Raw genomic sequence first — 15355 nt, 5'->3', positions numbered from 1 at the left:
TCTAGTCAGTGGCAATTTCTCAGGTGTGTATGGATATGTATAAATACTACATATTTAAAACTTTTTGGATCTTCTCCAGATGTTTCAAATACTAACACTGACAGAATTTCCCTTTAAAGGATGCCCTGCAAAGATTCTGTTATTTGTAATTTTAAGTAGAAATTGACAAGGAGCATTTTTTCCCAGCCTAGTGGGAATTAGTTATGTGCATACGTCACAGACTTGGAGCAAACAGAGATTCTATTTTTTTTCTTTTCCTTCAAAGTTAAGAAAGCCACACTTGGGAGGAATCTTTGGATAGCACTGGCTGTGCTTCATTCTACTCCTTTTGGAATTGGCATGCGTGTGTATTAGAGGAAAAACTCCACATACATTCTTTCATGCTGTTTAAATTGCAGGAAGAAGCAGCTTTAAGACAAAGTGAGTTTTCTGTATATGTTTCTTTTGTGTTTTGTCTATGTGGTATTTTAATTTCTTGAATTTTTTAATGATAAGAGATTTTTTTAAATATACTTTTTAGTAACTGCAATTAGAGTCACTGAATTACTGAACTTTATTTGCTGGGCTTTTCAGATTTCTACTTTGTATACCATGCACATACACACAATATTATCCAAATGACTCTAAGTTGCCTTCTGAGTTTTTGTAATGTCTTTTAACGTGGGCAATCCCTGTTATAAAAGGGGACAGGAGAGATTCCAGGTTTTATTTGGTTTCAGTTATTTGAATGAATAACTTTATCACTGAGGGTATTTTATAACTGAACTCATATTTCAGAAGCACACTTTAAAGTCTCTTAGAGATATCTAAGTAAAAGGAGTTAATAGAAAAGTATTGCTATTTCCACGAAAAATCTGCCTACATTCTAAAATAGGCATATATAAATGTATACAGAGATCAACTAAAAGGTCTGTGCACCAACCCACTCAGGTCTAGTGTACATCACCTCAGTCTAAAGTGCTAGATGTTGAAACTGTTATTTAAGCTAAACACTCTGCATCTTATGTGTTCATGTTTCTCACTCTCTTAGTCACACCCTCTTTGGTGTCGGTCATTAATTGGAAAAGCAAATGCAGCTCTTCCGATGTCATTTTCGATTTTTGGAAAGGTGGAAATTACAAACACCATTAATGAAAATGTACTGCTCTTAAGCATACAATGTGAGACTATGCTCAGATCACTTTGGCTCTCACCTCCCATCCACAAGTCCTGTCATGTGTAAAGGCTAGTATTTTTCATTAGCAAAAGTCTATGGATTAAAATTAACATGATCATTATAATCAGGCTGGTGTGTTAACATGTATATCATGAGAGATACCTAAAGCAGATATCATAAATGACTGGGTGGGAAGATATACTTCAATGTAGAGTTTCTACACTTGTTCTTTGGTTCTCACATGGCTATCAGCTGATAATTCTTGAACTGTGCTACTCGAGTGGCAGACTAGTGTTTTAGTGTAATATCACTTCCTGACATTACCTTATAGCTTGTTTTTTCTTTTTATACTCACCAACGTTTTTGAATAAAACTGGGTTCATTTGGGTTTCTTAGCCAGCCCCAGAAGATTTTCTTCTTATACTCTTGAAAACCAGTGTTTGTAAGATTTGAGAGAAGCTTTGCTTTTATTAATGGAGAAAACACGATCTTTTTAGAAGTAATTGAAATAAATGTTGCATTTACAAAGGACATGGCAAATCAGATGTCAATTAAATGAAGTATACATTTCCATGTTCTTATCATTATTTTTCCTTGGTCCTCAGTTTTCTTGGTTACCGCATAGTAACGTAGAAGAGCTGAGAAAAAAGATGGAGAAGAAAAATGCTTCCCCAAAACCTCAAATCCTCTTAAAATGATTGGCATGGGTGTTTATCCACCTCTAAATCAGATTGTCTTAGGACCACAGATTCCCTGAAGAATCTGACAGAACTAATAAACTTTCTTCTCAGAAATCAAATAAACACCAAACTCAATGTTGAGGAAGGACATCAAAGGCATGCCAGTCAAAATAGACTTTTGGGGGGACATCTTCCCACACACCCAAATAATTCATATTTCTCTTATCATTTCAGCCCTGGCCAAAGAGTTCCATCTGGCTGTCCCACGGTATTCTCAAGCTTCTTCATTGCATTGTAATGGTAAGCAGCATTTTCTCTTGTTTTTTTTTTTTTTTTTCCCACGCTGCTTCCTCCTATACAGTGAGTGACACCATGACCCCAGCCAGTGATGCAATTTGAAAACTGAGGATAAACTTCTCTCCCCTCCCCCAGTCCTGGGAACTTGGGGCCTGGGCACTGTCCCTGAGCTTCTTTTGCTCAAAGCTAGCACTCTACCTGTTGAACCACAGTGCCATTTCCAGCTTTTTCTGTGTATGCGGTACTGGGGAATGGAACCCAGGGCTTCATGCGTGCTAGGCAAGCACTCTACCACTAATCCATTCCCAGCCCTGTGGATGAACTTCTACCTCTTCAATCCACTTCCTCTTTCCTCCTCCCACTGCCATCTCCTTTCTGAGTGTCACAGTAACCCCTTGCTGGGACTTGCTGGTATGAATATGCACATGTTCCTCCTAGAGAGTAATCCCAAATCTAGCTCCTGAACCATGAAGGTCATTAATCCACCACAGAGGCATACCAAGTAAGGGCGGTGCTTTGCTGGACAGCTATCTAGTTATTTGGACATGGTATCAAGCACCTTTATGATCACACCTGTGTGTGGAGGGAGGGGGTGATAGTACTAGGGCTTGGGCCTAGGCACTACCCATTAGCTTTTTAGAAGAAGCTGGTATTCTCCACTTGAGCTGTATCTCAATTTCTTGCTTTCTGGTGGTTAGTTTGAAATAAGTTGCACAGACTGGCTTTGCACCATTATCTTCAGCTCTCAGCGTCCTGAGTACCTAAGATTACAGATGTGAGCCAGAAACGCATGGCTGCCACCACTTTTATGGTCCCTTAGGGAAGGCCCTTTGGAGACGTGTTGGGAGCATTTTCTAAGGAAAGGAGAACATATCTGTGGGTGAGTCCTTGATGAGGCCTTTGAGTGGCTCTGGTCACCATGGAGGACATGTTCTTGCTGTAGCCCTGGATGCCAGAACCCCCTAGGCTCCCTATATCACTGTTAGTTCATTGGCCACAGTGAGGAGCAAAGGGTTTAGAATAAGGTGTTTATGGGACAGGCTGGAATTCAAATCACAATATATGTGATCCAACACTTCTGTGAACTCAGAGAAGCATATAGCCTCTGTGTGTCTCATTTACATTTTACATAAAATAAAGGTCTTAATGTTGTACCCCTTTGTTAGGTTTGATATAAGGAATGAATACATTCTATATTAAAATTAGTTGCAGCCATACCTGGTAAAGGGTGTACCTTTTAGTCCCTAATTACTATTGCTACATGTCATAACACTGAATGATTTAGCCTCTATATTTTGCTCCAAATTGGATTTTGCTATTTCTCTCTCACACTCTCTCTCTCTTTCTCTCTCTCTCTCTCTCTCTCTCTCGCTCTCTCTCTCTCTCTCTCACACACACACACACACATCCCTTTTGGACAATACTCACACACACACACACACACACACACACACACACATATCCCTTTTGGTCAATACTGCATGACCTTCAACAAATACCTCTTTTCTACAAGCCTTCTCTAGATACTTTCCTATAAACCACTCTGCAGACAAACATAACTCACTTCAACCACTGTCACCTTTTAGGTTTCAGATGCCACATCCCCTAGATAATCCTGATCCCCCACCTTGCACCCAGTTATGTATTTGGCTCCACTTTTGTGTATTCTTATCATATCACCGCAACCATTAGTGATTATGTGGGCATAATTTGCACTTGAAAAAAACATACAAGCAGCTGACACTAAGCGGTCACACTGTCTAAATTAAGGTTTATGTTTTTTAAAATGACTGACAATGTGTAATTACATTAAAACTACTCATTTGTTCTCTAGAACATTTTTATAATTATACTACCAGAAAAGATTCTAACCCTTGACCAATAATTTTAAAATGTTGAACCATTGCACTCTAACTTTGTTCAATATTGTCCTTTTTATCCAAGTGTGATACACTATGATGTTCAATTTGGAAAATACTAAAAAGTAAAACTCTTTAAAAACTCCATATCCTCAGTCCAGATGTTTTACCTTTTTAACGTGTTTCCTTCTAAATTTGTTTCCTACTTTAAAATGTATACTTATGTATTTGGTATAACTAACTTAATGTTGAGCAAAAAGAATACCAGGAAGTTGGGCTGAAAGTGTGTGGGGCCAGAGAGAGGGGACAAACAAACGGAGAGAGGACAGATAGGTGAATGCAGTCCTAATATTCAATGAATATACGTGAACCTGGAAGCAGGTAAACTGAGGAGTGAAGCTGGGAGAGATGGGGGAGAATGATAAAAGGAGTGTAACATTGATCAAGATGCATTTTATTCAGAAACTGACATGTTAGATTGAAAGCCCTTTGTACAGATAACTAGACCTTTTGCAAAGATAATTAAAAAGAAAAGAAAGAAAAATGTACGCATTTGAGCTGATTATTCTATTTAATATTTTTACATTTAAAGCAATATTATGACCATTCCATACCATGCACATCATGCAAAATACCACTATAAGTGCCTTATGAATGATTTCTAGATTTATTTTTAAATTAATTTAGCAAATTACTCTGTAGTCTTCTAAGGAATATATACAAGTAAATATCAAATCCCAATTTAACTTAAATATACTTTAGCAAACACCAAGTGAAGTACCACTTAAAGCTCAAAATATAATTTGAAACTTGGGATCTAAGGCCAGTAAGTATTTTCAATAAAGAGCTAGGCAGTAAATCCAAAACTACAATAAACTCTAACATAGAGAAAATCAATAGCAAGTTTGAATTCCATAAAGCACTGAAAATATGAATTAGCTGTTGTTCCAATCAAGTAAATAGAATACTTATTATTATGTTTGCTTTTGGTTTTTTGATTGAGCCAAGGAATTTACCAACAATGGTATACATCATTTATTTGCGTGCGTTATTTTCAAACTATAATAACTATCATAATAAAGGAATCTCTTGTGTGTCATAATTTAACATCCTGATTAAGAACAACGTAGGTATCTGTAATTCTCTTTCTTCTTTCTTTCTCATATCAGTATCTGCACACACCCAATACAACAAACAGCTTATAGATGTGCTCATAGGCTGAGTGGCTGCACTGGGCTCACTCAGCCACTCCATGATTGGACAGGGAGAGAATGCAGGCGGGGTTTCAAAGTGCCCCTTTGCCCAGTTATTTATCACTGAACTGACTGGAGTGGAGAGTGAAATCGGTGAGCCAAAGGAGAGAAATCTTATCCTCAGAAAGATTGCTACAAAAGGCAAGCACAACCAAGGGGGAAGCAAAGTTTCCCTCATATGATATTTAATTCAAACAACAACAAAATAAATTCTTAGTCTGTTTTAAATGTAAGTCATCCATGAAAATTGTCAAAATGCCAAGCAAGAGAGATTGTTAGCTGCTGGAATCTGTCACAGATCTGCCTTTCCAGTGGTGGTGTCTTCAATTGACTAAGAAGAAAACAATGGTCTTGAGAGCATTCACAGCAAGGTGTAGCTCTGACATGAACAATAGTTTTGAACATGGCTCTCAGTGATTCAGGCATGGGGGAATACTGCCCTAGGTGTGGTCCCACAAGCAGTTGCATTAGAACCCACTCAAGCTGAGTTCATTCTCCTTCTGTCCATCGCCTACCCAACTAGAGCCTGTCCTCTACTTGTGATACTTCCACTTCTTCTTTGAGCCTCTCTTTTACTCTATCTTCATAGTTCATAGGAGAAGCTCTGCTTAAAGTTAGGAAGAAATGATTCTGAAACTCCCAGTGTGCCTACCCAGCAGCATTTCCACATCTTCCTCCTCTTTTACTTCTGTGGGTGTTTATATGCTCAATATGAACTGGGAACACAACAGTCACCAGGAGTCTAGTTCCTGGCCTGCACTTTTTGTTGTGCAGAAAGATCATTACCTGAAATAATGTGAATGGTAGAGAGTGGGGGCCAGGAAAACACAAGACAGGGTTTAATCCACTAGAAGAGAAGAAATGATGTATGTGTCTGATCATCTCCCATGTCAACGTGCAAACTTTCTATAGGCTGACCCCTAGTCTTAGAGTCATTGTCAAACATGATTGCTGGTCCAGCAATAATACTTGAGAGATTTAACAAAACCCACAGAACTAAAGCACACATGCTCAATGTTGCTTGACAATATTTTAATAAAACAAGACCCACAGACTGTGGGGAGCCAGATAAAGAAGGTCTTCCTTTAATGCTATACTGAAAGCTTGAATTCTCTACATCTCGAAGAATAGTGTGATTCAAAGCCAAGTATCTTGAAGTATCTGGATTAGCTTCTTTATTTATAAAGCAGAATATGAATGAGGATTTTGCTCTGCAGATTTGTCTGTAGTCAAGACAGCTGCACTCATTCAACACATATTTGTATGAGGCTCTGCTGTAGGAGTGGCGGACACAACCCTGAAGTCTGCTTTGTGTGACTCATTGGCACGGGAGAGATGTTTGAGATGAAAAGTAAAAGTAATGCTAAATACCAACCAATATTTGTCAACGAATTCTGTGATCGTTCAGCTTCCAAAGGCTGCTAACAGATTTTCCTCACTTCTCTATATACAGAACTAGCATAAAAACCTGATACCAACATCTTGTGTTTCTAAAGCTGTAAACTTAGAACTGCTGAGTGAAGGCTGGAATTCTTTGGCTATACTAATTTTTCTTTAACAGGTGCTATGGAACAAACATGCCTAAATCTTTTGAGATTGACAGCAGACAAAAATAGAAGCTTGGCCTTAAATATTGGATGGTGCCCAACCACTTTTATAGCCAATAAATTTTGAGCTGTTAAAGGATAGTTTATAATTATTGAGTACTGCCGACACAAAGTACCAAATAGAGGTCTACCTTGTATGTATTAAAATCACATTCTAGTGTGAGGTACAGTATTCTTCATCATAAATACTGAAAACAAATAACTGGATAACATCAACCTCCATCCTGTAGTCCCAACTCAGACACTATTATACAGCACATATACACACCCATAAGTGTGTGTATATACATATATAGCAATACATACATATATACATGCACATATATATGTATATGTATATATATGTATATGTATATATATATATATATATATATATATATGTATATGTATATGTATGTATCACTACCTCACTTTTACTGATGATCCAGAAAATAAAACCAAATCTGGTTTTGGGGCTTTTCTTTCCAGCCTCCAAAGCAACTGAATAATGACAACAATAAATAATTAAAGCTGAGTTGCCTTCAATGAAAGCTGTTGATCAATAAGGTGAGAAGGAAGGGAAGTAGACTCGGTAGATAGATGGGATAGGCAGGAAGGGTTAGGCTGGTGAGGAGGATAAAAGGAGGTTGTCCAATAGGTTATTTGCAACTCTGAAAAAATAAACAAGGAAATGCTATTTTTAGAGATGCTATTTTGGGGGGTGAGAGGCAAGGGAGTATGATACAGGCGATGACATTGATTGGAATGCAGTGTACATGCATGAAACTATAACAATGAACCTCTCCCCTTTATAATTAATCTAAGCTACTACAACTGAGCTGCCATGTTGGAGGGTCCTGGTACTTCCTTTGGAAGACCTTGTTTTTTTTAATAGAAAGTCAGCGGTAGACTGTCCTCATGCTTGAAATGAACCTTTCTGGCTGTGATCTGGTCAATAATTAAAACCTGGACTGACAGATGCAAATAAGAAGAAGGCTTTCATCCTTTTCTCTTTCAAAAAATCTTAAAGTAGCCAAAGTTCTTTGCAAATAATCTTGTTGGTGATGATGATGATGGTGATGATGATGATGATGATGATGATGATAGCAGATATCTATATGTAAAAACCAAGGGGAAAAATGGTTTCTGTTACATATATATCTGGAATCCTGAATTCTGGCTAAAGCATATTTGCTTGCTGTATATAAGGCGGGGGGAGGGGAGAAGTGCCACCACTAAATTACTAAACTCAGTTTTTCTCATTTGTTAGTTGAGAATTGCTAAGTAGAAAACTAGGTGTTTAAAAATCCCATCCCCTTCTCAGTTCCTAGATTTAGTGGTCCTGTGAAAATTAGGAGTTTGGATTAAAAGTGTATTTTTAGAAGGGGGGAATAAATCAATACCAAGGGACATTTAAACTTGTTGAGATTTTTTTTGGAAAGGGAGAAAAGAGTTGAGGAAAATTGGAGAGGATGAGCAAATAAGATAATTATATACATGATAGACTTGTGAAAGGGAAATCCCCTTGTATAACCAAATGATGCTAATTAAAAAGTTAAAAGGAAAAGAAACATGACTAAGCTTAAGAGTCTGTATCTTTACCATAAATTAAAGGATTTCTTTTTCCTGCTTTCTGCTAACAATTCTCTCTGCTCTCCCTTCTCATCTTATTTCTTCCCCTGCCCACCCTAATTTTTCCTTCTCCTCTTCCTTTTCAGTAAGTATTTGCAGAAAATAGTTGTACAACTAGTTCGTTTCAGAGTGAAAATTCTTTCTTCTTAAGAAAAGGAAATATCATACAGAGTTAAGCTGAGTCATAAATTGCAAAATGACCAAAATAGTGTCAGATATAAGAATGTTTTTAAATGGGTCACTAAACTGGCATCAAATTTGGGCATTTAATTTTAAAGGAAATCTATCACTTTTATTTAACTAAACTTTGTCTGAAGTAGGCTACTCATTGCTAATTTATAATTTTAAAAAAGATTGTGTAAAGTTCATTTGGATTAACAGTGTGAGGATTCTCTAATAAATATTTTCAAGATTATATTTAGAATGATGTATTGTAGTTTTCTTCAATTCTCTGGGGGAAAAAATACTAGAAATAGTCTTTTGAACTTAGTTTTCATACTGGTAGAATAACACCCTGAAAGTGAATTCTCTCTAGTCCTTCCCTTCTGTGATAAAGATAAGAGATTCAATAAGAACAAAGATGTTTGAAGATTTAATTCAATTTTTGAAATAGGCAACTTTCACACTAAATGCAGAGTTCCAAAGATATAAAAGAGGCTTTGCAGTAAAAACTAAATCTTACTGCCTTTCCTGTCTCTTCGTCATGCTGTCTCTGTGGTTTCTTCAAGAGTGACTTTAGCAGGGCCTGGTGGCTCATTACTTAGTTCCAGCTACTGAGGAGGCTGAGATCCAAGCATTATGGATCAAAGTCAGTCTGGGAAGAAAACTCTAGGAGACATTTAACTCCAATTAACTCCTAAAATCCACAAGTTGAACTGTGGCTGAAGTGATAGAGTGCTAGACTTGAATGAGAACCACCAAACACACAAAAAAAAAAATGACTCTAGGGGCTGGGAAGGTGGCTCAATGGTAGAGCGCTTGCCTTGCATGCATGAGGCCCTGGGTTCAATTCCTCAGCACCACATAAGCAAAAAGAAAAAAAGCCGGAAGTGGCGCTGTAGCTCAAGTAGTAGAGCACTAGCCTTGAGCTGAAGAGCTGAGGGACAGCGCCCAGGCCCAGAGTTCAGGCCCCATGACCGGACCCCCCCCCCCAAAAAAAATTCTAGATATTTTTAAATTAACTGAGAGGAAGCCAAATTGGTTTTGTGTGTGTATGAGTGTGTGGTTTTGTGTGTGTGAGTGTGTGTGTGTGTGTGTGTTGTTGTTGTTGTTGAATTGCCAGCCCTTAGGCTAGAACTCATGACCTAGGCACTGACCTTGAGCTTTTTCTGCTCAAGGCTAGCCCTCTACCACTTGAGCCACAGTCCCACTTCCAGCTTTTTTCTGAGTAGCTTAGTGGAGATAAGAATCTCACAGACTTTCCTGCCCAAGCTGGCTTTTAACTGCATCCCTCAGATCTCAGCCTCCTGTTTAGCTAGGATTATAGGCATGAGCCACCAGCATCCTGGGTTTTGATAAATACTAATGTTGCAGAACTATTAGAATACTAAATTATAGGTAAATAGATATTCTTAAAATATTTGTCATTTTCCAACTATCCTTACTGTATTTTCTCTGTACTCCTCAACAATGTTCATATTTGTGTATCTTCTAATCCTTTTAAGGTAGCTTGATATATCTTAGCTTGTTTGCTATAAAACATCATCTATAAATATGCTTTCTAAAATTATATATATGTATATTTGTCAAAATGCCTCTTAAGTTACTCTAGTATAAAGTTACTATGACTTATCCCCTTCCCCCCAAAATCTTGAAAATTATCAATGGACGTTAAGGATTTGGAAGCAGATTTGAAAGTTAATGCATATGTCAAAGAGTGCATGCACCTTCTCATGAGCCCTTCTGATAGTGGTATGCTAGCCTCACCAAGTATCTGGAGTTGGACATCCCCCAGATCTGTGAAAGAGAGCTCTGATGAGTAAAATCGACTTTTATTTTCTTTATTCCTCTACAGACTAGCGAGAGTCTGAATACTTCAAGGACCACTGCTTTTGAGAACACAATGAAAAAATGTAACATTAGTGTGAATCCTTACTCCATACCTATACCCTTCAGCAACAATGCTGGTAGACTTGTAGAGAGATCGGATGTAAATACCCTTTAACTTGGCCAATGTGTCCAGACATCTTTAAAACTCAAGGAAAAGACGCATACCACCTTCTACATGGAAAGAGGAAGGGAATATGAGAGCCCAAGAAGGACATTACAAGGCAGGGATGTTCATGCCTATTCCCTGGCCTTGCATCATTTTCATATTCCATAAAGCAAGAATTGCTCACAAATCACCATCAGTTTTATCATGAGCTTCTCCCAGATCATCGCATACTTTTCCACATGGCCATTTGCACCCAGATACCTGGGTCTGATGAATTATTTAGCTGATAGATGTGTCCTGGGTTAGAGTTTAGGCCCTTCCTCAATAGTCTCAATGTCAATAAGGCAGGCCCCTGAACTTGTACTAGTTATTACATAAAAGGAGACAGTGTGAAACAGAAGAGTCAATGAACCTCTCTCCTCAATGCTGAAAGCTACAGTCTGTGTTCCAATAGTCATATTAAAGAACATGATATCAATGGTCTCCAAATAGAAAGGATGACCTATCACAAAAATAAAAATAAAAAACCTGGAGTTAACCTGCAAGGAATTTTAGAGTGTTTCTTGAATATCCCAAGAAACATGGAGAGGAGTGGGTCCCCTTACTGGCTCACATTTGATATGGCTCACATTCTCATAGACTTCACCTGTAGAAACAGGGTCAATTTGGTGATTCCTACAAATGAAACGATGTGCTAAGAAATGATGTGCTGACCTATGTGAAAGTGTTAGGTACATGATCTCTCTAGGCTGAGTTCCTTGTGTATAACAAAGCCTTAGGTAAGCCTTCAGGAGCCCCTGTGACCATGTAGGAACTACACTTGCTTTTCCAGAACATCTGTACAAGATAATAGAGTAGGAGGACACACTCAGTTTACATCCTTTAAAATGATTATGGCTCCTTTGGGATCAGAATGTAGACACAAACCTGATGATGAGTTTTAAAGCTGAAATTTGAGATTTATTTAGGGACAGGTGCAGATAATTCATTTTTATCCTTAAGGGCAAGACTCTTGTCCTGAAAACCTGTTTATATGCTTATGGAGAAAAAAATTTAAATCATGTTAAACTTATGTATTTTAAAAGAGTTTTCTACATTTTTACTACTTATAGTGCAACATTTCATAAAGTGTTGCTAGGCTTATGTTTTATCTTGAATTATATTTTGCCTCTATTTTACTAATAGCTACCATAACTGCATATTTCTGAATGTAGTTGGTCCAAGAAAATTATACAAAGTCCTTTTTTTATTATTTTATTTTGCTTTGTTAGTATCCATAGAACACTGATTACCCAGATGGAAAGCTCTAGTCAGCTGTTTTGTTTCATGGGAGAATAGTTCATCAGCCCTCAAGAGAATTCATGTTTGACCTCTCTACACAAGACATTGAGCTTCCAACAAACTGACCTTGCAAGTACATCCCTAGAGACTAATATCAAACATTCCACCCCAATTCTATGATGCTTGTTTTAGGTTACTTTTTTGATTGATGGCCTGAAGTTATGGCTTTAGTTATTTTTAAGATTGTTTGTTGAGTTTTTTAAAAGTAGCATTTGAAGAAGAAGAAAATAGCCTCTTCCTTCAAAGTGTAGACTATGGTCATTACTGAATATTTTCCATTGAGCCCAGGATACCTACAGCTGATTTTACCATGACTTTTTTGTTCTTATATAGTCCTTGCATGAGATCATAGACAGCGCATATGGTTCATAGTTTACAGTTAAAATGTAAAGGCCAGTAGAGTTAAATGGCCTCTACAGCAATGAACAAATCAAATACAATGCTAAAACAACTATTATCAAAAATCGGTAGCTTTTGACTTCTGAGCCAGTCTTTGGTTACAAACTCAAAACAAATAGAAGCACATAGGTTTGCTCAACCTTGACCTCATAATCAGAAGAAATGGAAGAAAAGAAACAAAAGTAGAACATATTTACTAGTTTTTCTGAGTCCTTTTTAGTTTTAAAGCATGGGAAATTGAAGATTTTCTGCTCTAGAACATATGCTTAGTCCACTTGGCTTAGTTTACACAGACTAATAATAAGTTTGGAAGATTTATTTTTCTCATACCTCATTTGACTCTGCTAAATCTTCTCCAGTCTTGTGGCTCATTACATCAACAATACTTGTGCTAACATAGTGAATTCAAATTACTTTGCAGTATTGGTAAAGACAAGGAATTCTACCAACTCATACAGAACACAAGAGCCAGTTCAGACTCCAAAACATATCAAAGAGTTCAAAACTGTTTAACTGTAGTTTATCACTGCTTTTAGTTTAGGGGGAAATTCTTTTAATTATAGCAACAGATTATCTACTTTTCTGCTTTGTTTTATCTATAATCTTCAATGGTCTTCAGTGGTCACCATCCTGAAAGAATTCTCACTACCACACAGAACCTTGTTTTGTTCTTGATCTTTTGCCATTTTTCCTTCCTTCCTTCTTTCTTTCTTTCTCTTTCTCTTTCTCTCTCTCTCTCTCTCTCTCTCTCTCTCTCTCTCTCTCTCTCTCTCTCTCTCTTTCTTTCTTCTTTTTTGTCAGTTGTGGAGCCTGAACTCTGGGCACTGTCTCTCAGCTCTTCAGCTCAAGACTAGCACTCTACCACTTGAGCCACAGAGCCACTTCCAGCTTTTTCTGTTTATGTGGTGCTGAGGAATCGAACCCAGGGCTTCATGCATGCAAGGCAAGCACTCTACCACTGAGCCACCTTCCCATCCCCCTCCTTTGACATTTCTGCCACACATATAATAGATATAAATTAATGCATTATCAAGAGACATATCCCATGCAAATTCTTCTTTCATATCCAAGTCTTTATCTTTTGTTCTTTTTTTTGAAAATGTGCTTTCTTAGGTACTAGTCTTGGTATTGGAGTATGAGACTCCAAGCTTTCCTTTCATCCATCCATTCACTTGTAAAACACTTAGTGAGATCCTACTATGCCTCCTAAGATACAAATGTGAAGTAAGAGACACATTCTTAAAGAGCAATCCATGGAGGGAGAAAGAAATGCACAGAACAGAACAACTGTTACAAAATGTGGCAAAAGATAAAAGCATCTATCTATTTAGGAGACTAATTACTCTGCACTGGAGAAATGACAATGTTCCTGAGGATAAGACTTTTAACTAGACTTTTATTGATAAAGAAAACATCAGTTTGAATGAGGTAAGCAGAAAGAAAAACTTGGGTGATCATGATGTATTTGAAGCAGTCATTCATTAGAAGTTACTGGAAAAAGGAGAGAAAGGAGAGAGAAGATAGCTAAGGATCTCTATGCTAAGCAATCGAGTTTAGCCTTTATTTTTTTATTAGTTTTATTGTGCAAAGGCATTTCAATTCCACAAGTCAGGTTATGAGCATAATGCATCTTAATCAGAGTTTCTCCATTCCATGCCTACTCACAAGCTATTTAGTTCCATTTTTAAACATGCATTGAATATAATGAATAAGCATTTGCTCACTCTTCCTCCATTCTCGTCTCCTTCCCTCTTGGTTCGCCCTTCACCATGACAGAACATATAATTAGAGAAAAGGCCATTAAAATTCTTTCACTGGGGAAAGAAAACAATGAATCTGAGAGTAAATCTTGTTGAGGATTGTGGAAGATGTTATGGTACTCCTCAGGGAAACTGAGCTATCAACAGAGAACAAGAACATGTAATAGATACGTGCTTGGCTCTAGGGGGTGCAGGGAAAGAAGAGAATGCAAGCATCTGCCTTAGCAGACTAGGTGTGTTGGCTACTTCTACACTGCAGTTGATTTCCATAGCCCTTTATAAGAGAGAATACTACAGTATACTTTGATTAACAAGGCTTTAAAAATGCTCTTGGCTGCTCATCAGACACTTGCTGGCCTTTTCATTCTAAATGAGAAAGTCACTGAAAGCAAACTCACCAAGATAAAATATTTTATCCAGTTTCCATTTCGATCTAAGTTTTGTGTATAAGCCAAACAAGTTTCAGCCTTCAAATTTCACCCTAACACTTCCCAATAGCATTTTAATATTCCTACCGTACTCATATTTTAATTCTTTCAAGTTCTTCCTGATAGAAACGCAGAAACAAATGTACAGAATCCGTGAAAGACAAGAGTGAGTGTGAGCACAGACACATTTACACAAGTGAAGCTTACCTTGAAGAAACAGATGAAAATTAAGCCAGAAATCCCATCAGACTTTAAAGAAAAATGCACTTGTACATATATGTGAAAGTAATGGTTGCAGTGTTTTTTGAATGTATTTACAAGAGCAAAGCACATATTGGACTAATTACCATTTGCTCCATATAATTTACTGTAAGACCTATATTTAATGTGATTATGGGCATTGCTGTCTCCATGGGAAATGGAAGGCTGTGATCAAATCAATGTAAGTTATAGTGATGCTTAGAATAAAGGATATATGGTAATGCAACTCCCTTAAGTTATACTACAAAGAAAATTCCTTCATTTTTCTTGGTAACAGATCATACTCCTCTACTTCAAAGTGGTACTCTGTTCATTCACTAGATATTAAAGATATATGTATCATTTTTATCACCCCTCCCCCACACAGTGTTTCACTCACATGACTAAGGACAGGAGCTAACTTTCAGGTTTTGATTGGGTTGTAGTTGACCATAATATGACATTGGTGGCACACATCTTTAATCCTGGCTACACTGGAGGGTGAAATCTAAGCATTTTGCTTCAAATGCAACTTGAGCAGAAAAGTTCATAAGAATTTTACCTCCAGT

The 15355-nt window shown here is 37.4% G+C and overlaps 1 protein-coding gene across 1 annotated transcript in view; it reads left to right on the top strand.

The window, feature by feature from the left end:
* Positions 1-2096: 2096 nt before the first annotated feature.
* Fhl5 (four and a half LIM domains 5) overlaps positions 2097-15355 on the top strand; it is a 31568-nt gene continuing 18309 nt past the window's right edge. Inside the window, exon 1 of the mRNA XM_042679602.1 lies at positions 2097-2136. Coding sequence (XP_042535536.1) covers positions 2134-2136 — 3 coding nt within the window. The 5' untranslated portion in view covers positions 2097-2133. The remainder of the gene's footprint in view (positions 2137-15355) is intronic.

The sequence above is a fragment of the Dipodomys spectabilis genome, unplaced genomic scaffold (genome assembly GCF_019054845.1).
Source record: "Dipodomys spectabilis isolate Male_0828 unplaced genomic scaffold, ASM1905484v1 ptg000053l, whole genome shotgun sequence".
NCBI lineage: Eukaryota > Metazoa > Chordata > Mammalia > Rodentia > Heteromyidae > Dipodomys > Dipodomys spectabilis.
Note: the sequence above shows the minus strand (reverse complement) of the source record. Positions and strands in the feature narration are given on the sequence as shown.